The sequence below is a fragment of the Dendropsophus ebraccatus genome, chromosome 4, assembly GCF_027789765.1.
Source record: "Dendropsophus ebraccatus isolate aDenEbr1 chromosome 4, aDenEbr1.pat, whole genome shotgun sequence".
NCBI classification, from domain to species: Eukaryota; Metazoa; Chordata; class Amphibia; order Anura; family Hylidae; genus Dendropsophus; species Dendropsophus ebraccatus.
The window spans coordinates 108,112,275-108,139,403 of NC_091457.1; the positions used below are offsets into that span (position 1 = coordinate 108,112,275).

At 43.5% G+C, this 27,129-nt stretch overlaps 1 protein-coding gene across 2 annotated transcripts in view; it reads right to left on the minus strand.

Moving 5' to 3' along the window:
• Positions 1–27,129, minus strand: part of RAD18 (RAD18 E3 ubiquitin protein ligase) — a 305,725-nt gene that overhangs the window by 115,869 nt on the left and 162,727 nt on the right. For both annotated transcript variants that reach the window (XM_069968715.1, XM_069968716.1), the window contains one exon: positions 6,817–6,979. In XM_069968715.1, the coding sequence (XP_069824816.1) occupies positions 6,817–6,979 (163 nt within the window). The remainder of the gene's footprint in view (positions 1–6,816; positions 6,980–27,129) is intronic.

Below are 27,129 nucleotides of genomic sequence, written 5' to 3' on the forward strand. Positions count from 1 at the left end.
TTGGCACATACTTGAGTATATTCCTCTTAGTATATAAGTGTTATTACAATAGTAATGAGTGTGGGTGTGTATAGAAGACAGACATATTGAAAAATCACATGCCTAAGAAACAGTTGAAATATGTCTAGTGTGAAAATATATAGTATATCATTGGGTGAACTTCTTTCTTCAACCATTAACAGCTATTAGCCAAACAGCACAGAAAAAAAAAACATTAAGCAAACCAGTAAGAAGAAATAAAACAAGAAACAACAAGAAATAATGTTAATAGAGAAGACAAATATCAGTGGGCAGAATTTGGGATATCTGCAGTGACCTTACAGGGAAACTTTCCTTGATTTCCAAAGAAAACCTTAGATTCTGGATCTAAATGAGCAACTGCTAAGATTGAGAGGAATTGCCAAACTGGAAAGGAGTCTACGGCTCACTGAGTAAGCACTTGCAGAGGTAGACAGGGAAGAGGGTGATAGCATGGAGGCGCAGGATGAGTCAGCTAGTTGGGTGACAGTTACAAAACGGGGTTGAGGGAAGAGTGCCAGGGAGGCTAGTCCTCATCTGGCACAACCCAATAACGCAGTCCCTTTTTTGAGCTGTGGCGCGGTTCCCGTGTCCCAGTGATGCCCCTTTTAGTCTAGTCTAGCCAAGTCATGTCCCTGGTAGCCTAAATAACCCCCTATCAGTCATGTCCCTGGTGGACTAGTTAACCCCCATCAGTCATGTCCCTGGTGGACTAGTTAACCCCCATCAGTCATGTCCCTGGTGGACTAGTTAACCCCCATCAGTCATGTCCCTGGTGGACTAGTTAACCCCCATCAGTCATGTCCCTGGTGGACTAGTTAACCCCCATCAGGCATGTCCCTGGTGGACTAGTTAACCCCCATCAGTCAAGTCCCTGGTGGACTAGCTAACCCCCATCAGTCATGTCCCTGGTGGACTAGTTAACCCCCATCAGTCATGTCCCTGGTGGACTAGTTAACCCCCATCAGTCATGTCCCTGGTAGCCTAAATAACCCCCATCAGTCATGTCCCTGGTGGACTAGTTAACCCCCATCAGTCATGTCCCTGGTAGCCTAAATAACCCCCATCAGTCATGTCCCTGGTGGACTAGTTAACCCCCATCAGTCATGTCCCTGGTGGACTAGTTAACCCCCATCAGTCATGTCCCTGGTGGACTAGTTAACCCCCATCAGTCATGTCCCTGGTGGACTAGTTAACCCCCATCAGTCATGTCCCTGGTGGACTAGTTAACCCCCATCAGTCATGTCCCTGGTGGACTAGTTAACCCCCATCTGTCATGTCCCTGGTAGCCTATTTAACCCCCAAATAAAAAAAATAAACATCCCACTCACCTTACCTCCGTTCCCACGCTGTCCAGGTCCTCTTCTCTCCCACGTCCTCTTATGTCCCAGGTCCTCTGTGCCAGTCTTCTCCTGCAGGCGGCGCGCGATGAAATGACGTCATCGGCCCGCAGGAGACTGAAGACGCGCTGCTCTGCTGGGGAAGAAGCCGGCATAGACACAGGAGGATGCTGTGTGCGCCGGCTCCTTCCTCCTCCAGAGCAGCGCGCATTACAGGGGAGCTGCGGGCCGCATCGGGAGGTCTCAGGGGCCGGATGCGGCCCGCGGGCCGGAGGTTCCCCACCCCTGATCTAGACAGTCACTAGTTGACCATGTTCAGGCCATTAGAGTCAATGCTGCCTATTCTAATATGTGCAATTATACATCAGCATCCTATTTTAACTGGAGGTGAATAAAGCATATCAATGGGGTTTTCCACCCACATGTTCTATACTGTAATTTCTAGAGTGTTTAAATTTAGCTTCATGCAAATATTAAAAGATCTAAGTTTGAAATACATAATAAATAAGTGAAATACTTAAAACAATTCAGGATTGACCTGCTGCGAAAAGTATACCTAAATAGAAAAAAAATTGAAATACCATGTTTGAGAGAGTCAGGGACATGAAATAAACAGGAGGATTGGCAGCATGCACAGCGTTCTCCAGAGACATGGAGGAAACATCTTCAATTGAGCCAAGTCGAGCTCCAATCTTTAATTTAATAATCCAATGTGAAATTACATTTCCCTTTCGCTGCCCTTCAACATAGGTTTGCCTTTAATGCAGCTGCTTAATAAAAGATTAAGCATTGGATCTGTGGGAGGTTGAATTCAAACTGGAAAATTTCAATCTGAATTCTTCCTCAGACAAGATGAGAAGACAGAGAGGTTGACTGGATTTGCTCTCATTACACGGCTATGTGTAAGCCATTGAAATACCATGACGACCATCGTTGGCCTTACTCCTTGTGACCCTAAGATTCATGAAGATTCATAGAAACAGAGAAGATTGACAGCAAAAAATGAACTATATGGTCCATTTAGCTCATCCTTATAAGTGTGTCCTAACATAAAAAGGAAATTATATGGAGAGAAAAAAAAAATAAGTGGATTTTAACGTGACTAAGGAGAAATATATTTTATGGAAGTTTATTTCAAGCATCTACTACTCTTTTGGTAAAATAATCTTTTCTGACACCGCTTCTAATCTTCCCCAAGTAATCACCTTGTTCTTGTGTCTCGTTTCTTTCCTCTGTAGGAAGGTTTAGATCTTATGTACCCTTTTCCTTCTCGCAAGTTTTAATTTTCAAAGATTTTTAAACAACCTGCACTGTTTTGTGCAGTGGTGATGAGGTGATTTTAGTGCTCTCCCTGCTGTCATTGAGCCCCTTAGTGTCCCCTCCATAATGCACAACTTATTCCTTCTATTTCAGGGAGTGGCACCAGAGCTGGACTCTGCCAGCAGTACTCACACAGAGACTTCCTTTTGTTACTTAGCAATCAATGGAGATCCAGCAGCACTAGACGGTCCCTCTCAATAGGCACGATATGTGGATCCACGCTGGAGCCCACTATCTCAGTAGGTGGGTGTATAAGCAGGAATAACAAGAAAGTCCAACAGCAACCAAACTTCTAAAGAGCCTTCAGACCTTTATTATGCTCACAAGCAATACGACGTTTCGACTCGCGATGAGTCTTTGTCAAGTATGACAAGTACTTGACAAAGACTCATCGCGAGTCGAAACGTTGTATTGCTTGTGAGCATAATAAAGGTCTGGAGGCTCTTTAGAAGATTGGTTGCTGTTGGACTTTCTTGTTATTCCTTTTGTTACTTGTCTGACCAATCACAGGACAGCACTAACTTCTCTCTGCTATGCCATGACATAGTGCTGGTGAAAGTGCACTGGCTTAGATAGACTGGCACTGCTTTAGGGGGCAATTTATAGAACTACTATACTAATCTAAATGGCTTGTGAGGGAGAGGGGTTTACTGTTGCACTGGTTAATAAAGGTGCTATATAAACACCTTGTTACCAAGTTTGACACCCATAAACCACTAGGACAGATGAATAGGCATTGTACTGTATAAGGAATGATATAACTACTGTAAGGTATAACCATCTTTACCTAATATTTAAACTTCTTGTCAGATTATTCGCCCAGGAACTGCAATACAGGCCACTGTGTAGCTGACATATGGTCATGGCAAGGCACTTGCTTCCTCTATGAAGATTAAATATTGCCCATCTTAAAAGTCTGAATGTTGGTGCTAGTGCTAGTGTTTAGCTGGATGTTATGGTCATTTTGTTTTATCGCTGTTGTAAAATGAGAATGAATAAAGTTACTTTAGCATAAAGCAAACCACTGTTTTTCTGGCAAAACTCTTAGTCAATCTTATTTCACATGCCTACCTTTCCAATTAAAAACTGAAGGTAAGGGAATGATGGTGGCATAATGATCAGGACTGTGGAGTCGGAGCTAGTTTGGGCTGGAGTCAGAAAATATGTAAAACTCCAGCTATAAACAAAATCTTTCAAAATTTTATAATTTAGTTTTCATATGGATTTTATAAATGTTCCTCATTAATATACTTTATGTTCTATCAATCTATGCCTTTTATTTACAGCAACCAGAAAAACCCTCTCTCACATGCATTTAGTTTCCTCCATATACCAGTAATCTGGTCTCTATTTGGCAGCTTGTTTCTGAGCTGGAAGAGTCCATTGTGTGTTTGTGGGGGGGAATCTGTGCTGTGCTGTTCTCTTCCTGGACGCTGGAAGACTGCATATGAGCAGCAGTATATTATGAAGATATCCTGTGTAATATAGAGGAGGAGAAGCCATAAGTAGTGTAGCAGTAACTTCTGTCCTCAATGTGGTGTTTTGTGGTGAGAGAAGATTGTGTGTTTTTATTCAGTGTGCTACGGCTGCAGCAGGCTGTGTGTGCGTGTGTGTGTGCGTGCGCGCGTTATGGCTGCAGCAGGCTGTGTGTGTGTGTGTGTGTGGGCGTGCGTGCGTGCTGGCTGCAGCAGGCTGTGTGTGTGCTATGGATACAGCAGGCTATGGGTGTGTATTATGGCTACAGCAGGCTGCGTGTGTGCTAGAGGCAGAAATTAAATAGGTATTCTGGGCATCAGTGAAATTTAGTGAAAATGTTAGGGGACACAGGGGGTTGGGATCATAATAAAGTGAGTGAGTGATGCGGGACACAGCTGTAGTCAATGACTGGCTGAGTGGGTAGTTCCTGTGGGGCTGTGATGATTCAGGAGCATGGCTGCTGAAAGAGAGCTGATAAATCTGGGCTTATGGCTGACCCCAAAATCACTATGGCTGACATCTATATCACCGGTATCTGGCATTGCTAGCAGTGTTTCTTTGTGTATGGTGAATATTAGTTAGAATCATAGAAGATTGTCAGCATGAAAGACCACCTGCTCCATCTAGTCTAGTTCCGAGTTGCTTAGTACATGGAGGCTGGAGACTGGCTGAATCCATTGCACAAACATAGGACAATCTGCTATATATCTTTCCTTATTCCCTCAGAGGTCACCCCAGGATCATGTAGGACATTACACAGAAGCTTCTGAGCCAGACCTTCTGTACACCAGTGCGATAATAACTCCCCTGGCGTCTGTCTGGCCATTTATGAAGGAGCTGGGGTCGGAGTTGGTCCTGATAAAATTCAGGAGTCGGAGCTGTGGTTTACAGACTCCACAGCCCTGATAATGATCAGATGCAAAAGTTCCCCCTTTCTCTACAGCTTGCGTTCTAAAACTGGACAACCATCTATCAAACCGTATTCATTTTATATAAATGTTTCCTTAGCTATAAGATACCCTGGACATTAAACCACATAATTCTTTTCAGTTACACTATTTGCTGTTCTTTCATTGAACACCAGAATAACGTTTAACCACCCCCACGTAAGGAGACCTCATAACTTAATTACATTGAACAGAGGATATATTAAGCTCTGTACATTCATGATCTAGGCATAATAAGTAAAGGTCAAAATTTTGAGTTTTTGCATATTAAGAAGAATATGAATCATAGATTTGCAGCTTGCCCTTCCGGAAAAAGACCGTAATCTAGTGGATCTATATTATGTTGTGGATTCCAGATAGTCTTCTGATTTTGAGAGAACCACTGCGGGGACCCCCATTCAGCAAGGACGTCAGTGCATATACAGCAATGTTGTACATGTCTGTATATCTCTACTACCGCTTTAAAATGGACAAAAATGTGGTTTTCTAGTAATGAGAGATGTATTGAATAAAACCACAAGCTTTAACAGGAAAACTGTGGTGGGAGCTCTTCTAACATGCCCTAAAAGGGCCTATTTTAAAACCATTTATTATAAAAACATAATTCTGTTCCAATAGGTCTATACAGTTCACAATAATCCCAGAAGATTCTCTTCCCATGGTTGTGGATTTCTTTCCAATTGTTTACAGCATAATAACCAGAAAACAATTACACTCAGCAGGACCCCTCTGTTCTGTACACACTTTTAATTTGACTTAAATTAAAGAAAACATCCCCCATTATTCTACAAGTTCTTAGTAGCATGGGGACATCCAATATTCTATATTTTTAGTTACAGTATAGTAAAATGCTTTGACTTTAAAGGGAATCTGTCAGCTGCAAGTCATGTTCCAAACTGCAAATTCTGTTAGATAGCTTTTAGATAAGGTAGACGCATGGTACCTTTCATCTATCAGTCTGTGATTCCAGAACATAGAAAAATGCTTTTATTCTATAGTATGAAAGTCAAAAAAGTTTTCCTAAGGTCCAAGGTGCTGAGGGCTGTAACCACTCCTCCGTGCCCCTCCCATACCATACCTGCCCCTGCTTGGGATTCAGCTTCCAGGTGTCAATAAAGCAGGTGGGAGGTATTCCAGCTTGTCGTTATTCAGGAGCTTGGAAAAGCCTCTGACTCTGCATTCTGGAGGCAAAGATGGATATATGAAAGCTGCCAGCTGTTTACCTGACCTAACAGCTATATAATAGTGTCAGCTGTTTCATACCTGAATTAGGGCTAACATTCACTTTAATTTCAGAACCAGGCAGACTTTTTTTTTTCTTCTAAACTTCCATTTCAGGAAGATTATATTTTCATTGCTTAGCATTGTTTGAATGAATGAGAGGGGATCCAGTATGACTCCCCATACAAAGAGTGGACAGGAAGGCAGTACTAACTATATCACTCACAGAGACATGCAAGCAGTAGTTTGATTGTGGAGATCATTTCCTGCATAAGACAGGGAGCCAGTACTATCAGTACCTACATCTCTAACAGAAAGGGAACAATACTTTTTGCAGTACAATCTGTTCTTAATTTTGTTATGTTACGGTCATCATATTTCTGCATTGAGGGGATGTCTCTATTTGGAGACCAGCATAAGGAAATTCTACTTCGACCATTCATCAACTGTTTGCCAAAACTGGGGTTTGTAACACAGACTGCTTAGTCTCCTACCTGGCTCTAGACTCCGAAGAGAGAGGGAAAACAGGTGAGCAGGAGCGAGTGACTGACAATCTTCTTGCTTTCAGTGGACAACATTCCTCAAGCTCTGGCAATGGCTGATGGTTAGAAGAGGATTCTTGCTTCACTTCCTCGTTGTTTCCCTGGCTGGTAATACCTAGGGAAAAGGCATTGTTAAAATGATCTTACATATTTTTATGGTAATTTCAGGACAGAGGTGTTGTGGGCTTAGTGCATAACACTCTAGGCCTGCATATTACATTGTCAGTAGTTTACTATTTTGGGGGTGACAGATTCACTTTCAATTTGGTAAAAAAAAAATCTCCAGTGAAGAGTTAAGACATTTAGGGTCTGTTACCATCATGGTTTTGTCAGGCTTATACCGTTGAATGTCTGAAATAATCACTTGACTAGAATTTAATTGGAAAAATATGGTGTAATTTTTTTTTTTTTTTTTTTTTTTTTACTGTTTTCCTATACTACCATGCTGTTGCGCTTTCATGAAATACATAACACTAACACATTTAAAAAAAAACAAAAAAAAACACAGCAACAATGGAAATGTATGATAACGAATCTTTAACCTGTTTTTTTTCATTCTTAGACAGCAGCAGGATCTCAATTTAATTCCAAATCTTTCTTTAGGCTATGTTCACACATCGTACATTTTATCATAAGAACGGCCGTTGTTTTCAATTAACACAAGTGATTCTTTTCAACGTGAAAAGTGTGGCACTAAAGACAATGCAAACAATGGCCGTTGTTTACACAATGTATTGAACAACGGGCAAAGTTTGCTTCGGCAGTTGAAACATTTGACCTGTTATTATTTCTAGTGATTGTGCATTGCTTTTAATGCAATTTCCAACGCATCGATGGCCGTTGTTTTTGGGTACCAGTTGTTGTCCACACATTGCCTAACAAAGAATTTAAATGCTTTTTTTTCTTTATATATTTCAGGAGACATTTATTAACACTGGTGTATTCATAATAAAGCACCTTCTCCATGTTTGAAGGGTTATATTTAGAAAGAGGTGCACGCCTCTTAGTAAAGTTGGGCGGTCCTGCTCCTGTTGCAGGGCTTGCGCAAAAATCTACACCTGCTCCTTCCAGGTGATAAATTATGATAAATTATGTGCAGGAGGAGGTCAAGTCATCAGCATAGGTAAGGGTCCATATTTACACAGGAAATGATCTGACAGACTATAAACAGAGAACAGGCCATAAGAAAAGCCTGAGATTTCTCCTCTTTTCAAATCCATTCCTGGCTTTGGCGTCAAATCTTTGGTAGATAATCTGTCAGATAATCTTTCTGTGTTAGTGGACCCTAAGATAGGTCATTTGTGTTGCGACACCAGGGTCTTGACAGATACGTGTAAAGTTTATAATTTTCTTTACACATCTTGAGCCATTGGCCAGACATCACTATTACACATAGTGATGCGCGGCCGGCAGACAATGATTTTTAAACATGTTTAAAATACAACGATCAGTCGATAAACATTTCTTCTGCGATAATCTGCTAAATCGGGGGCTATTTGAGGTGTCATTTTTTGCACCACAATCTGTACCTTTTATCGGTACTTGTGTATATGCAAGTTTTTGTTCACTTTTTATTCAAATTTTTCTGTATGTGATGTGACCAACAGTCTCACTTTGCTGGGTTTTTGTGTTTAGTTTGTTTACCATGCGAGATCAGAAATGTGATAATTTAATAAATTAGGCCATAGCACATGCAGAGATAGCAAATATTTTAACTTTATAAATATTATAAACTTTTATTATGGAATGCAATCATTTATATTTTAGAAACCTTTTTTTTTATTTTTTTATTTTACAGGTACTGCACTGATCTATGTAACTGGTGCTGAATTGCTAAGGCTGCTGAAGCACATAGTAACGGAGTACTTATCCGGATCAGTGCCATTATATCGCTGAGGGCCGACCCAGCAAGTATGATAGGTCGGTTTCATGCCAATCTGGTTTGTGCCAGCTATGAGCCACAGTCAATTGCTTCTAATAGCAGTGCCGTACAGAGAGGGATCACCTTGTAAGCCCTCTCTGTGAACACTTAGGGATGCAGTGATGTACTATTACATCCTTGGTCCTGAAGGAGTTAATTTACACTCATGAACAAAGAAAAAACTCAGCTCACCATAGGTGGTTTGTTGTGTGATGGTGGAGCAAGTGGAGTAGTAGCGGGCCACACCCGGTGATAATAGTAAGAAGGAGGAGAAGATCCACAGCGTCCAAAGAAAGTTTTGTTGTCTTTATTATGAGGCATATAAAAAGTTACAAAAGATAAAAACGTAGGCCTACATGTTTCGGGGAAACACACCCCCTTGATCACGGCAGTACAGACTTTCACAGAATCACAGGTATATATGCCAAACATTTAGATGCAGTGGGGAAGGGAACGCCCCGTGGGTGGGTGTGTTTACGTATGTGATTAGACACCATTGCTAAATGCTGGACATAACACATGACTACTAGTGTGCACAATGCATATCAGACAGATGAGAGAAACATGAAAGAAAAAAAACACGTTTAAAAAAAACAAAAAAAACCCCAAAAACACACAAAAAAAAAAAGATCATCAATCATCAGTATAGATATGATAGGTCCGTTTTGAAGTTTAAACCTTTGGGTGTCCTGGTTTCTAAGCGGAGAATCCAAAAAGCCTCTCGCTTGCATAGGAGGCGGACCCAATCTCCTCCTCGTTTTGGTTTAAACACTCGTTCTATAGGGATGACTCGAAGAGAGCAGCACTCCCCCTGGTGGACATCAAAAAAGTGTCGAGTTAACCCTGACATGGCTTTGCGGGAGTTAAAACGTGATGCGGCTGATGCATCAGCAATATGCTCAGCAATCCTTTGTTTTAGTTTCCTTTTTGTGCTGCCAACATATTGTATGTTGCAATCAGAGCACCAGGCAAGATAAACAACATAAGAGGTGTTGCAGTTGAGAAAAGATGATATGTTGAAAACTTGGCCTGTTAATTTACACTCCCCATTTAACTTCGTTCCTAAAAATAAAAAAAATTACTGAATGCATGAATAAGAGCTAAAGATGCAGACAACATAACAGTTTGTGGCCTGATTAAGGCAGGAAGTAGATTTTAGACTACCTCAGACCCCAGTAGTCAATGCTAAGTTAGAGCCACCAATCATACTGTAAGCGTTATCAAAATGGAGTTATTTTACGCAATTTACGCTCACAACTGGATATCTCCATTAAGCAATTGCTGTAAATGAACTGCAGGAAATCTTCTATCGTGCCAGCAAGGAATAATTTTGTGTCATTGGTCCCTATTTAGCAAAAGGTTAAGAGCTAGAGGTCTACTGTAAGGTCTAGACCCCTAGAAGGATTGAACTTACAAAAAACCATTACAGTGTCTATGACAAATCTCTGAAGAGGCTCTCTGTGCCCTAACTGATTGCAGCGTTAATCTCCTGTACTAATGATGCTGCTGTTTCTGCTCTAATGGAGACGTGATGTGCATAAAGAAGCACAGACAACAGAAACCCTGATCGATTCATTAGATAGCTGAGGCACTCACACAGTATATCAAATGCTTGAGCCAATGCTAATTCTTTAATTCTTGTCCCCTGTCTTCAAGATGGTGATAACTCTTGAGCAGATGCATAAAACAAAGCCCACAACCCCTAACCCTACTAACCATGAAGAACATTGTCTTATTACCTCCCATGCCCCCCATCTTTCTTTTTAGACGTGAACAGTCCAGCTTCACTCCTGCCATCTTTATATTGGATATCATGGTTGACAGAAAGGAGCTACGTAATTATGATGTCTTGCCAATATAAACTATTCCAATTCGTGACAAGGATGATGTAAGCCGGATGCAGTTTGAAGGAAAAGGCACATGTGTGGTGACCCCCTGGGATATTGTGTCGGGAGGAGCGGCCGGTCACTTGCTAGGTGGTGATATACTCTTGATAGTTCCCTTGATAAAGCAATTGATAAAACACTTGACAATACAGCGACCAGATCTGTGATAGGAATACAGTAGAGAGTACAGACGTGCTGACTGAGTAGCGTGGAGAGAAATACAAAGAATCAGGGTAGCAGAGAGGAGGATGTCGTGAGAGTCTCAACCCCAGCAGTACTGTGCTCTGCAGGGATGTTGGAGGATGAGGTAGAAGAATACTTAAAAGAGGAGAATACCTGTGGCCATGTATTAACCTTTGGGTCTTCACACCACCTTATGCCCACTAGATTTGGGGGACCTGTCCTAGAGGGTGACACAGGGCCCAGACCTAGCTACCTGGGGTGAGCGGAATTCTGAGGATTTCCTGCTGACAACCGCGCTGCGAAATAGAGTTCCTAGGCTCTTAGCAACTTTGCTCTATTCGGATCAGTTCCTAGCGCACTGCTGTTTGTGGATACTGTCCTGCACTGTGACTCTCTTAGTCCACGATGTGGATTGAGGTTGTCTCTGACTTGTCCTCTCCTGTAAGGGTGCTAACACTGCAAAGTGTTATGTAGCATAAGTTGAGAAACTGTTAGCTGTGTCTTGTCTTGCGTCCTACCCATACGGGGTTCAGACTAATGCTGCGCTTATGCGGAACGATTATCGTTCGAATTTGCACGAGAACGATCGAATTTGAACGATAATCATACGTGTAAACGCAGCGAATGATCAAACGACGAGCGAGAAATCATTCATTTTGATCTTACAACATGTCCTTAAATCGTCGTTCGCAAAAAAAATTCACAGATCGTTTACCGATTTAACCTACGTGCGAGATAGGCTTAAGCGATCTCAAAACAATTTTTCCGTATGACCTATCGTTCCATCTAAACGCTGATCATTATAAAAACAAAAAAAACCTGTTACTTCGTTCATCGTACGATCGGGCAAATTATCGCTCCGTGTAAACGCAGCATTAGACTGACTTGTTAGGGTGAGGGGATCTGGCAGAGGGCCAGGGCCCAGAGAGGACCACTGTAGAGAGCTGTCTAGCCTGTGTCCTTTCTCTACAATGTCCAACACAAAAAACCCATACACCTCCTTTACCCATGTGACTTCCTTCCTCAGCGTATCTAAAGTGCGCTGTGAGTGGGTGAAAAGTGCAATAGAAGGAGAGAGATGATAGGAGAGAAGAAGAATAGATTCCCATAGGTTCACAGATCCATGTGACACACAAACAATAACCCTTTCCATCCTTGGCCAACAATTTGCAAGGAGGAAAGAAAAACAGGGGGGGGGGGGTGGATTCCAGATTCCCAGACTCCCAACATATTTCTTAATTGTATCACCTAGTTGGTTTTTGCCATGAGATTTCTTGCAAGGGCTGGTGGAAACATTTTTCAACCTAAGGAAATAGGAAAACTGAATTCTATTGTAAGGAATGGGAAAGTGGCAATTTTGCTTAACACATTAACTTTAAGGAAATCACTTTTAAGGCTTTGTGAAAAACTGTCTTACGGAGTATATCACAAGACCAGAAGCAGAAGAACGAAAAAAAATAAAATAAAGAGAGGAATGCCCTGGGAGCAATCTAAAGTGACAGCTTTATGGTATAGGTTTACTTTGGACCCTCTGCTCTTACAAGTGTTTTACATAGGTTTCTATGGCCATCTGATAATCAAGAACATCTGATAACCTGCCATTGATAAGGTTCTTTTGATGCTGGATTACAGGAAAGTTGCTTTGTTAAGAAATCAAATGTTCCAAAACATGTTTTATGATCATAACCATTCCCATAAGAAGCAATGACCTAATAACAGAAGAAAGATATCAGGGAATTTAAACAAGGGGTAAATTTTCACTTTAAAAGTATTCAGCGATGAGTTCTGAACATCTTTCCTGCAAGTCCTACAGATTGTAAAACATTACTCATTCTGTTTTTTCCATCTTCCTTTTAAAATCCCTCAATGTTCATTAATGAAGAAATTTTAGAAAGCGTCATCTCAAGCTGACCCGCAGGGACGGCCTTCATCTGAGCCCAGACTCTTGTTAAATAAAGAATGAATCATTCATTTCATAAGCAGCGCTGAATCTAGACAACTCAGGACATTGCACAGCAAGACAAATCCATTAGAGAGTCACTCAGCCACTAAAGTCTAAACTGGTGCAGGAAGGGGGCCAGTGGTAAGAGACCATTCGTCTCTGTGCAACCAAAAATACATACAAAAGTATGCACTACCATTAGTAACATTACACATGAATTATTCAAAAACCGGACCATTGTGAACTTGGATAGGAAATGATCACACTACTCTCAGTCTCTTTGAATTCAATTATTTCTAATATGTCTTTAGCAGAGATGTCGGAAGGTGTAAAAAATCCAGATTATTTAATGAGAGAAGTGTACAGGGGCCCTCACGCCTCATGTCTGACTGACTGGTTACATGCAGAGATGAGCAAATCACCTGTCTAAGCAAAGCGTTTTGTTTGATTGGCAAGTGTCTGCCTTTCAACTGTCTTCTGCTCCGTGCCACTCCACCCAGGGTGTCGGAAAAAGCTGGATCCAGTCCTGGGAAACTGCGTTTTTTCATAACGATCAGCGTTTAGACAGAACGATATATCGCATGGAAAAATCGTTTTGCGATCGTTTAAGCCTATCTCACACATAGCTTAAATAGGTAAAAAACTGTTTACACGGAACGATCTGCTAATTTTTTGCGAACGACCAATGATGATTTGAGAACTTGAACGATTTCTCGCTCGTCGCTTGATCGTTTGCTGTGTTTACACAGAACAATTATCGCTCAAATGCAATCGTTATTGTGCAAATTCGAACGATAATCGTAAAACCACCATTAGACGCTGTTAGGACAAGGTGACACATGGGCGCCTTTCATATATCTGTGCTTCCAGAACGTAAAAAAAATGGTTTTATTCTATAGAACAATGAGTCGAAGAGGCTTTCCTGAGCTCCTGAAGTGCTGAGGGCTATAACACCTCCTTGCTCCCTCCTCCCATACCTGATCCTGCTTCTATAGCTGTCATTCAAGCAGAGATGGAGGAGAGACTAAGCATTTTGCTTGCAGCTATTCAGGAGCTTGGAAAAGCCTATTTGACTTCCTGTACCAGAGAGTAAAAACATTTCTGTACATCCTTTACCTAACAGCTGGATATATGAAAGGTACTGTGTCTCTCCTTTACCTAACAGCTATCTAACAGTACTGGCACCTAGGAACGTGAATTGCAGCTGACAGATTGCCTTTAAGAGGCCTGTGGCTCTTAATTGCAGGTCAAAGGCAGGCAGGGTTTAGGGAAGGGAGCAACGTCCTCCAGCAGCAAACAGTAATGCATGAGGGACAATTGCTGCTCTCATAGGGGGCAGTGACCTATAAACCTGTGAACATACAAGTTACAGTGAAAGTAGCAGGGCTTCCCATAGCACAGTACGCTTCAGTGCAAAATTAACTCAATTGTGAGTGTTAGGTTTTTTAAAATATTTGACATCCTACAAAACATTGATTTTTCTATACTTCCATCCATGCCAGACATAACACAACATGTAGGATGGGTTCTGGCCTCTTCCTATCCAGTACAGAAAAGCTATGAGCAGTCACTGATTATGTGATCACAGGCTTCAGGAGGGTAATGGCCACAACCGGCCGCTCTCTATCTAATCAAACTTCTCAGGAAATTACCCAAGCAGTCTGTGCCTTATGACTACTCATTCAACCTTGTTTCCTGACAGCCCCAGGCATCTTCAAAGGTAATGCCAGGCAACTGGCCGAAAATAGACCATGTTATAGATGACGACCGATCGATAGTTATTATACTGACATTCTGCTTTATCAACCTGATTCAGAAAGTACACTGGCAGGGTACAGCAGTTTACTGAACGCTGACATTTTAATTGACTTTACAGTCCCAGTATAATTGAACTTAAGTCCCAGTTGTACCTATATAGAGACATAGGATATAATAAAAAATAAAAAACAAAAAGCAGCCCTTCCAGTGAATTTATCCAATGACCTCTCTCATTGGCTTATTACAGGCTTAGTATTACTGTAGTTTAGAATCTCACGTTGTGAATCAGGAAGCTCAATAGAAAAATAATAAATTGTGCATGTGATCTAAGAAAACACAATGGTATGGTCACTTTAATTCTACCACCCAATGAATGCTTTAGGCTTTTCTCTAACTATTTATGGAGTCTTTTCCTAATACATGTGAAACAGCTGCCATTTCTTTAGTACAGACAGATACACAGATTGATAAATCTGGGTGATAATTCTAAAAATCTCAGATGTCTGTTGCTGCCACTAGAGGGCCAATCAGCATACAGCTCTATAAAAGGTTTATACCACTCAAAAAATGAGCCTTATTAAGGTTGCTTCCTAGTGGTGTTAAAGTTTTACTATAATAACTAAGGAACGGTGCTTTAAAGTAAAATCAATTAAAATAAACTGTACTTTTACGCTACAATTTAGTTAGAAAAATAATGCTGACAGCTGTACTTTTCCCTTTCTAGGACATTAGGTCGGCCCGTGCAATATCAGCAGATCCTGGGTACAAAAGCCTTAATTGTTACACATAATTCCCATGGCATACACTGTCATTTGGGTTAAATATGGAGTTGGCGAAAACTGATCCCTGCAATGTCAAAGTTTCTTCCGCTGTCTCCACCTCCTGCTGAGTAATTATAGTTTGTTGGTCTGAAATAATGTAAAATACAAAAGGTTACTCTAAGGTTTTCTGACAAACACTTAAAAGAGTTTCCGTTTTAATCAGCAACACTGACAAAGCGAGGAATAGACTGTTACACTAATGTGCGGATCGGCGGCAGCTACCTGTACCAGCATCTATACAGATCCCTCTAGGGAAATCCAATTTCAAGTAAGAATTAGCACCACATCTAAAGACTGATTCCAGATCTCAACCCATGCTTAATGGTCAATAGTCAGGTAAAGTTTCACCAAATCACTGTATTAGTGGGTTTACAGCATTATAGAACATAATCCTTTCATCTACAGTAATAAGGCTAATCCCAAGTCTAGGTGAGTAAAAGGTAATACATTAGAACTAATATCGGAAAAAGGGAGAATTTTCCATGTTTCTCTGGTATCACTAGAAGGAACCACCACCTATGTAATTATAGAAATAATATCACATAAATAGAAATAACGTTGTAAGTTATAAAGTGGTTCTACATCTTATGGGTATAATGCAGATACCATTAAAGTGACTGTACCATCAGGCTCAGGCTGAAGCACTTGAGACGGGCCGACCCACCCTTAGTGGGAAGAAACCCCAGCCCCTCCATGACGTGACTCTATTAGAATCAATGGAACCCTATCATAGAGGGGCTAGGGTTTCCTCCCACTAAGGTGGTTCAGCCCGCCTCCAGTGCTTCAGCCTGGGCCTGGTGGTACAGTCACTTTAAGAATGGCAACAGCAAACTAACAAATAGAGAGGGAAAGACAGGGTGGTACTGTATATAACTGGATCAAGAACAGTTAAAAGTTTTTAAAGGGGTTATCAAACGCTACAAAAACATGGCCACTTTCCCCCTACTGTTGTCTCCAGTTTGGGTGGGGTTCTGAAACTCAGTTCCATTGAAGTTAATGGAGCTTAATTGCAAATTGCACCTGAACCGGAGACAACAGTAGGGGGAAAAGTGGCCATGTTTTTGAAGGGCTGGATAACCCCTTTAACGCTTCACAATATATGAAGGCGGTAATCCTAACCACCAAATACTCTAACAAAACTCCAGTCTATTTTATTCCTAATAAAGGTTATCACTCAGCTTTGTAATTTTTGCAGACATGGATGAGCACCAACTTAAAGGGAACCTGTCACCCCCCGTACCGGGGTGACAGGCTCCCGACCCCCCGTTAGAGCCCCATATACTTACCTAATCCCGCCGGGTCCCGCTTCTGGAGGTGGTCGGGTGACGGAGATCTCAGCCGCTGCAGCCCGGCGCGCGCTGAGAGATGAGTCCAACACCCATAGAGAATGACGGAGCACTGGACTCTCCTGTCATTCTCTATGGGTGTTGGACTCATCTCTCAGCGCGCGCGCCGGGCTGCAGCGGCTGAGATCTCAGTCACCTGACCACCTCCAGAAGCGGGACCCGGCGGGATTAGGTAAGTATATGGGGCTCTAACGGGGGGTCGGGAGCCTGTCACCCCGGCACGGGGGGTGACAGGTTCCCTTTAAATGAATGAATAGGTTACATTCTGTAATGTCAGCCATGCTCTCTAATGAAAAATAGATCACATTCTCAGTGATTGGACAGTCGATGAAAGTAGGCTGTATTCTCACTGATGACACCCCAGCTCTCTAGGCTGCATTCTTACTGATGACACCCCAGCTCTCTAGGCTGCATTCTCACTGATGACACCACTGCTCTCTAGGCTGCATTCTCACTGATGACATAACTGCTGCCTAGGCTGCATTCTCACTGATGACACCACTGCTCTCTAGGCTGCATTCTCACTGATGACACCACTGCTCTCTAGGCTGCATTCTCACTGATGACACCACTGCTCTCTAGGCTGCATTCTCACTGATGACACCACTGCTCTCTAGGCTGCATTCTCACTGATGACACCACTGCTCTGTAGGCTGCATTCTCACTGAGGACACCACTGCTCTCTAGGCTGCATTCTCACTGATGACACCACTGCTCTCTAGCTGCATTCTCACTGATGACACCACTGCTCTCTAGGCTGCATTCTCACTGAGGACACCACTGCTCTCTAGGCTGCATTCTCACTGATTACACCACTGCTCTCTAGCTGCATTCTCACTGATGACATCACTGCTGCCTAGGCTGCTTTCTCACTGATGACATCACTGCTGCCTACGCTGCATTCTCACTGATGACATCACTGCTGCCTAGGCTGAAGAATAACCAATTTTACCACTTTTATTATAAAATAACCCCAAAATTGTGCACTTTTCATCCCCACCACCTTCAACAAGTGTTCAAATTATCATAAAGCCAGCAGTTCTCTCTCCAGCCTTCCAAATACACAGGAACGTTGAACGTTCCTGTGTTCTTTAAGGGGCGGAGGGGGTTGGAGGTCAAAGCCTCAGCCAGACAGCTCTGGTAATCAGGGGCAGATTAAAGGACAACTCCCGCGGGACCCCCCAAAAAAAAAAAACACAGACACACACAGACACCATACTCACCATCTCTCCGGTGACGATCGCCACTCGATTCGCCCGCCGTCCGCCTCTCCGTCGCCGCCATCCAGCGATGTCTCCAACTTCCGGGTCCAGGGGATGGAAAAGGCTGCCAGTGCGCTTGCGCACCGGCAGCCTTTTCATTGGCTGGAGCGCATCACATGGCTTCCAGCAAGCTCAGCCAATCAGGGCTGAGCAAGCTGGAAGCCATGTGATGCGCTCCAGCCAATGAAAAGGCTGCTGGTGCGCATGTGCACCAGCAGCCTTTTCATCCCCATTCACTTTGCATGAAGACGCCGAGGAGGAAGAAGACCCGGACCGCCCCTCGGCTCTGACGTCGTCGTCACCAGATGCCGCCCCGGAGAAGAGGACCGTGACGATCGTAATAGGTAATGTATACATTCCTTAACTTCCGGGGTGGGGGGTCGGGGGTCCGAAAGTGGGGGAAGGGGGCCAGGCCGGGTATTTAACCACATTACAAAGTTATATAACTTTGTAATGTGTGTTAAATGAGCAAAAAAAATTTTTTGTGGGAGTTGTCCTTTAAGGGTACCATGGGCTGCTTAGAAATTGTGGGCCCCCTGATAACCACGCCCCTTCTAGCCCTGCCCCAACCCACTAGCCTTGCCCCAACTAACTCTGCCCGCTAATCAAATATCTTGGCTGAGGGGGCAATGCCGCACAGGGATTTTCTGTGGCTATTAATAATATAAATTACTACAGAAAAACTCTGTAAAGCATGTATAGGTCACATAGCCTGAGGACATGGTTTATAAAGCCTTCAGGCTATGTGACCTATAAATAATGAATAGGGCTTTCCTGTGGCTATATATGCAGATATAGCCAGGGTTAACTTGATCACAGTGACGCATTTAACTCAACTGTCTAATTGACTTAACTGCTGCGTCAGGGATCAAATTAACCCTGTCTACAACTAATGTTAAGCCTGGCTACATCTGTGTGTGTGTGTGTGTGTGTGTGTGTGTGTGTGTGTGTGTGTGTGTATATTATATATATATATATATATATATATATATATAGATATATATATATATATAGATATATATATATATATAGATATATATATATATATATATAGATATATATATATATATATATATATATATATATATATATATATATATATTTATTTTTTTGTGTGACCGATTTTTTAACTATTATTTCCTATGGACAATGCCTCTCTTTGAGAAGACCACCCCCTGATCCGACCAAAGACCATTTTTTTGGGAAGATATTGTAGCTGAAGACCAGAATCAGGACTTGCATGTTAAAATTGCTAAGTGACGGAGGGGCGTGGCTTGCCTATGGAAGAGTGAGCAGCTCGGCTCTTGAGCTCCCGGCGCTTCACCGCTTTCCCGCCGCTCTAACCATAAGTACCGGGCACTCACCCATCTGATTTCATGAGGGGACGTTCAGGCAAGACAGCGGCTCCTCTTGGTCCCGAAAATCCGGGGATAAAGCAATTCTTCACCGCTTCACAGCGAGGTAAAGGCGCCAGGCGGGGATCTAAGATGGCGACGCAGACCATGCGGGCAGCCTCACCACATGCAACAGAGAGCCAGCGTTCTGCATCCCCGGCTCTAAGCAGAGACGCAGACAGCAGAAAAGCTTTTCATGACTCGGAGGAGGAAGATTGGAGTCTGAGAGATTTGGGGAGATATATCAAGTCCTTGCCTACGAAACAGGACTTTGAAAAGTGTGTCAGCCGCATTGAAGCAACCTACAAGAAAGAGCTGCGTACCTTGAAGCAGGACATTGGCTCAAGGTTTGACGACATTGACAAGGTACATGACAACCTCCAGTCGCAACTATTAGCACACCGGGAGGTCATTCAGTACCAGTCAGTAAAAATCGAGGAACTTATTGGGCGCCAAGAGGATGCTGAGAACCGCAACCGGAGAAATAACCTGAGGATTCAGGGCTTAGCGGAGACGGTGACAGACCTAGATGCTGCAGCCCAGGCAATATTTACCAAGTTACTCCCACCTGACCTGGCAGGTCCAGTGGAGCAAGATCGCATCCATAGGGCGTTGGGCCCGAAACCCCCTCCTAATGGCAGACCGCGTGATGTCATATGCAGAGTGCACTTTTATAAAGTTAAAGACGCCATCATGTCTGCTGCACGGGATCATGGCGCGGTGGAACATGAGGACTCCTCTGTGATCCTTTTGAAGGACTTATCTAGTCGCACTCTGCAACTCAGACGGGCACTACGGCCCCTGCTGGACCTCTTCAGAAGCAATGGAATATCGTACAGGTGGGGGTTTCCTTTCCAGCTTCGAGCCCATAAGGATGGCGTCACAGCTATATTTCGCCAAATGGGTGATCTACCAAAAGTACTGGGAACTTTTGAATTACCAACTGTTAGCTTACCGGAATGGCCTGTCCCACCTATGCTACTCGATGACCCGGCTGCAGAGAATTGGTCACCGGTGACCACACGGAAAAGTCATAAGAATAGAGCGGACCCTGCTGAACCTCCGATGGATACTTGACTCTCTTATCCCGGTTCCCTATTCTGAGAGATATGTTTCTTGCTACGGAACCATCGGTTGCATTTGCTAATTGTCCCCACAATTTCGGTTAACTGTTGGTGTGATCTTTTCCATTTTTTCTTTTTTTTCTTATGTGGTAAATTGCTTGTTTAGGATGCTGAGAGTCTATATCAGTACCCAGACACACTGCTATTAAGTGGTATGGGGCAGATTGTTTAGTTGCTTTGCTTTTTCCCTCAATTTAATGGGTGCCTGAGAATGCCTTATATCTTGAGTTGTGTTATGTTGGGGCGGCGGGGGGTGGGAGGGGCTGGGGGTAGATGGTTTAGGCTTACACGAACCTCAGGGCTTACTCGTTCTTCGGACGAGTGTGGTGCAGGGCTATTGGCCTTGCACTGTTCTATATTTAGCCATGTGTTCTTTTACTTTTCTAACTTTAGCTAGTTTCAGTTTCTTCTTTCTCTCATCTTTCTTTTCCTTTTCCCTGTATGTTTCCCCCCACCCTTCCCCCTCCCTGCTTCCCCCCTGTATGTCCTCTCCCCTTCCAGTGGGTATCCCTTCCGGTCACATAGTAAACAACATAGGCTTCTCTTCTGAAAATCATGGGGGTGCTTAAGTTTTGCACTTTTAATGTAAAAGGATTGAATATCCCGGAACGAAGGAGGCAAATTGCGTTTTCACTGCATAAGCAAAGGGTCATGGTTGCATTTCTACAGGAAACGCACTTTAAAGCTGAACAAGAGCCGCAATGTGCCTCGTTCTATTACCCGGCATGGTATCATAGTACGAATCCACAGGGGAAATCCAAGGGAGTCTCCATTGCCTTCCATAGGAGGTTTAATCCTGATGTTCTCTCTTCTTTTACAGACGAACATGGTCGCTTCCTGTTTCTCCGGATTTCTTGGCAGGACCGTCAGTATGTATTGGCTAATATATACTTCCCTAACAAGGGTCAGGTACAGTTTGCTCGTCAGGTTCTGAGGAAATTGGAAACGTTTTCGGAGTCTCTACCGATTATAATGGGCAGTGATTTAACCCTTTGAGGACCAGGCCCAAAATGACCCAGTGGACTGCGCAAATTTTGATCTTAGTGCTTTCGTTTTTCCCTCCTCCCCTTCTAAGAGCTCTAGCACTCTCAATTTTCTATCTACAAGCCATGTAAGTGCTTGTTTTTTACAGGAATAGTTGTACTTTGTAATGGCGTCATTCATTTTACCATAACATATATGATGGAATTCCAAATATATTATTTATGAAGATATAAATAGGTGAAATCGTAAAAAAGAATGCAATAGGGTAAAGTTTGGGGGGTTCCTGTGTCTACGTAATGCACTATATGGTAACAGCGACATGACACTATTATTCTATAGGTCAGCCGGAACACAACCATATGCAGGTTTACGCAGATTCTCTAATGTTATATATGTATTTTTTTTATGAAATCCTTTTTTTGGCAATTAAATATTAATAAAATGGGCCTATTGTGACGCTTATAACGGTTTTATTTTTTCACCTATGGGGCTGTATGGGGTGTCATTTTTTCCGCCATGATCTCTAGTTTTTATTAATACCATATTTGTGAAGATCGGACGTTTTGATCACTTTTTATTGATTTTTTTTAATATATAATGTAACATAAAATCGGTAATGTGCGCACTTTTTCCCCTCTTTTCGTGTACGCCGTTTACCGATCACAATGACGCTTGTTATATTTTAATAGATCGGACAATTACTCACGCTACGGTATATTATATGTTTATCTATTTATTCATTTTTATATGTTTTATTTATATAATGGGAAAGAGGGGTGATTTAGACTTTTATTGGGGGAGGGGTTTTGGGGTAGTGTATTGGTGTTTTTAACTTTTTTTTTTTTACACTTTTGAAGTCCCTTTGAGGGACTTTTACATACAGTACTTTGATTTTTACACTGACCATTGCTATGCCATAGGCATAGCATTGATCAGTGTTATCGGCGATCTGCTCATTGAGCCTGCCTGTGCAGGCTCAGTGTAGCAGATCGCCGATCGGACCGCACGGAGGCAGGTGAGAGATCTCCTGCCGTCCGTTTTACCGATCGGGACCCCCGCAGTCACACTGCGGGGGTCCCGATCGGTAAGTGACAGGGGACTCCCCCTGTCACTTACACTAAGGGGTTAATGACACGCGGCAGCGCGATCGCTGCAGCGTGTCATTACCGGTGAAGTCCCGGCTGCTCACTGCAGCCGGCCCCCACCTGCTATGAAGCGCGCTCCGCTCCGGAGCGCGCTTCATAGCGGGAAAAACACCCAGGACGTAAGGTTACGTCATGGGTCGTCTGGGGACAGACTTCCATGACCCTACGTCCAGGGTCGTCTAGGGGTTAAATTTGGTCTTAGACCCTAGTTTAGATTCCTCTTCAGGCCGCTCATCTCTTTCCCGCTTGGCAATTAGGAAACTGCGGACCTTACTTCATAATATGCGGTTAATTGATCTCTGGCGCACGCTCCATCCAGGAGTTAGGGACTATAGCTTCTATTCCCCGGTTCACTCCACATATAGCAGGATTGATGTGTTATTAGTTTCACATTCTCTATTAGATCTCTCTCCCGCAGCGTCAATTGCCCCTATCCTATGGTCGGATCATGCTCCGGTTCATGGCTCCTTATGTCTTCAGCAGGGGATCAGTAAATCCTTTAACTGGCGTCTGAATGAAAACCTATTAGATGATGTCTTGTGTGTAGCTGATCTTCAGAAAACGATAGACAATTTTAAAGGGACCCATGAATCGGACCATACCCGCGCGCCCATGAAGTTGGGAAGCTCTCAAGGCAGTCCTGAGAGGTGTATTAATTTCTCATGGTTCTTGCCTTAAGAAAGCAAGGGGAGAGGCCATCAAGAAATTGGAAGACAGGATTGCCGCACTAGAAATTGGCCACAAAAAGTCTCTTTCACCTGGCACTTACGCAGAACTTACCACAGCACGATCTAAACTTTTGCAAATCCTGGATCAACGTTCTGCGTGTTTCAGGGCAAAATTAAGCGCAAAATATTATGAATTTGGGGACAAAAGCGGCCGTCTGCTGTCTAGAGCCTTGCATCCTAGATTGCAAAATACCTTCGTGCCCTCCTTGCGACGCCCTGATGGGAGTAAGGCATACGCTACTCATGATATTCTGCATCTATTCAGAAACTATTATGCCTCTTTATATTCCATAAAGGGCGCGTTGTCTCATCTCCCACCGGATGTCATACAGGAGAGGATACAAAATTATATGTCTCGACACCCCATTCCTTCCTTGCCTACCGAAGTAAGGGAGGCTATGGAGAGTGAGATCTCGGCAACTGAGCTTGCCACGGTAATTAAGGAATCTAAGCATGGTAAGAGTCCTGGCCCAGATGGCTATACAGCCAGATTTTACAAATTGCTGGCGGGTCCGCTGTCTCCTGTGCTTCTCTCTGCTTTTAATGAAGTGTTACAAGGGGGGATCATTTCCCGCTGCTGCTCTGTTGGCGCATGTCACCGTACTCCCTAAACCTGGTAAACAGGCGGATGTTTGTGCCAATTTCAGGCCCATCTCGCTGATCAATCTAGACGTGAAATTATATTCTAAGATCTTAGCTATGCGCCTTAGCTCGCATTTACATCATATTATAAATAGGGACCAGGTTGGGTTTATGAAGCAGAGAGAGGCATGGGACAACACGATACGGACTTTGACTTTAATAGAGAGAGCCAGGGTCGCTGGGGCTCCCCTGTGCATCCTGTCTCTTGACGCGGAGAAAGCGTTCGACAGGGTGCACTGGGGATTCCTCAGGGCTGCACTGGATTTTGTGGGATTGGGCCCATTGATGGTGGGTGGGGTTATGGCTCTATATAGGGGTCCAACCGCGAAGGTTAGGGTCAATGGCGATTTATCAGAGACATTCCAGATTTCGAATGGGACACGACAGGGCTGCCCCCTCTCGCCGCTCCTATATATTATTGTGATGGAGTTTTTAGCTGCAGCTATAAGAGATAACAACTCTATTGTAGGTCCGGTAGTTAGTGGCAGGCCTCATAAACTAGCTATATATGCTGACGATGTTCTATTGTATCTTTTCCAACCATCTGTTGGCATCCCAAATGTACTAGATGAGATAAAACAATATGGAGAGCTTAGTAACTTTACAATCAACACCACTAAATCCGAGTTGTTGAATATCTCCCTGCCTGGCCCTGTCGTGTCTCAGTTGAAATCAGCCTTCCCCTTTAGGTGGCAACCACACTCAAGTATTTGGGTGTACAGCTCGCGCCTGAAATGGGGGTGCTTTATGACATAAATTTTGCTCCTTTGCTTAGAGACCTAGAGAAGGAGATAGATAATTGGCTACGTCTGAATCTATCCCTTTTTGGACGTCTCGCGGCGGTGAAAATGGATATCCTACCCCGTGTTTTATATTACTTCCAGACTCTTCCCATGGTTCCTGTGGGCCCTTTTCTGAGGAAATTAAAGTCATTATTGATCAGATTTATTTGGGGACGTAAACGGGCCAGACTTCCATATAGGCTCCTGGCACGACCTAAGCTAAGGGGGGGAGCAGGTTTCCCTGATCTTACAGTATACCATGCTGCAGTTTTAGAGGCTTGCATTTTGGATCTTTTCCACAGTGCACACTCTAAACATTGGGTCTCTCTTGTGGGGGACTTATCGGTCCGTTCTCCAATTACACTGCTGTGGAGTGAGCCGGGAAATAGATCTTCATTAGGTTTACACGCCGGCCCTCGTTAGGGTCCTGCTGTCCTTCAGTGATCGGACAGCACAAGCTTGGAAATTATGGACACGTCCTGGTCCCCTGACACCCTTTCTAGGATGCGCTATTGTTCCACCAGAGCTGGCTACTCTGTTTCAGCAGGCGGGGGATGGATCTGCGGTCTTGCAATTTAGACATTTCTGTACTAGCAAGGGAGTTCGTCCCTTTGCTGAATTGGTGGAGGCATCTGCCTTACAGGCCTCTGAGTGGCTAGTGTATGACCAACTTAAGGCCCTCTTTCTTACTGTCAAGGACAGTTGGGCGTCCATGGACGTTTTGTCTGACTTTGAACAGTGTTGTGTCGCTCCCTCACATCCTGGACATGCCATTTCACTACTATATGGCAGGTTTTTGGAGGTTAAGGATGAGACTTATGTCCCTTCATATCTTGCCAAGTGGGAAAGGGATATAGGTCACTCTCTCTCTCAGGAAGATTGGAGGACTGTTTTTCTCCGTGTACATAAGTCCTCTCTTTCCAGTTATGCACAGGAGAAAAATTTCAAAATATTAACACACTGGTATTACTATCCGGAGAGACTCCATAGACTTTTCCCCTCAGTTGATCCCTCTTGCTGGAGGTGTGGAGCGAGTACAGGTAGCCTGAAACATATTTGGTGGTCCTGCCCGGTCATTAGGAGCTTTTGGAGGGCGGTGTTCCCTCTTTACGATAAAGTGTGCTCCAGTACAACACAACCTACTTTGGAATTAGCATTACTGTCCTTGTCTAGTCAATCTAACAAGTCCTTTTGTAAAGGGCTTTTACACCATTTTATGCACGCTGCTCGACAAGTGATCCCACGGAAGTGGAAGGTCAGGACTCCCCCGTCTTCAGGAGATTTCTTGGATTCCCTCTCTTTTCTTAGACGTATGGAGGAGCTCACTGCTCACTCCGAAGCAGAGAAAGGTAACTTTACTAAAGTCTGGTTTTGCTAGGATTCATTTAAGGAATCTGGGGATTTGTCTCTGTGGATTTCTAATCATTGGAGATAAATTCTTGTATCACCTCATGGCCGACTGAGGATACTCACACCTTTCCCTAGCCCTTTCCTCTTCCCCTTGTTTCCTTCCCCCCTTTTTTCCCTTCCCTCCCTCCCCTCTCTCTATCTCTTCTTCTCTTCCTTACTTACCTTACTTCTTTTCTTTTCCTTTTTTCTTTTCCTAGTTTTAAGGAAGTTTTCTCTATTTCCCTTCTCAGGTTTGGGTTATCAGACTTTTGATGTCCTACTATTTGATTTGCGCACCATACATTTAGTGCTATTTCTGTATAAGCAGATGGTATTTTACGTTCACATCCGTTATGCTTATATAGAAATGATGACACGGATGATTGTAACTTGTTGTATTACTATTTTATTCCATTTGTGATACTGAAATGTTTGCTCTCGGTGTGCAATAAACATCTTATTTACCCCCCAAAAAATTGCTAAGTGACAGCAGTGACAGGGCCATGATGAAGGAGGAGGGAGCCTCGAGCAGGACGAGAGAGGGTGGAGGGCAGAAGGAGGAGGCGTGGCTGAATTGGGAGGATGAGGAAGGAGGCATGGCTGAGCTGGGAGAATGAGCACTAAAGCGTCCAGGAACAGAACTAACAGTAGAGCTGTGCAGGGAGTATCTCCAGCAGCCACTGGGACCCCCCAGACTGAAACCTGGTGGGTCCCAGGGGTAATTAGCATCCTCTGGATGACCGAAGTACAGAGAAGCTGTGCCCGTGTCATTAATGGTGGGTTCCGGCTGTCAGTGATATCCGGAGCCCGCCACAACGGTCAGCACTGGAGCAACTCTCTAGTGCTAACAGTTCACTTTATAAATGCACTACTGCAGCATCTATTGGGCTGCAAACACAATTCTCCTTCTACAGAGGAAAAATTCTACCTCTACTCACAAAAGGGGCTCTGTCATGAG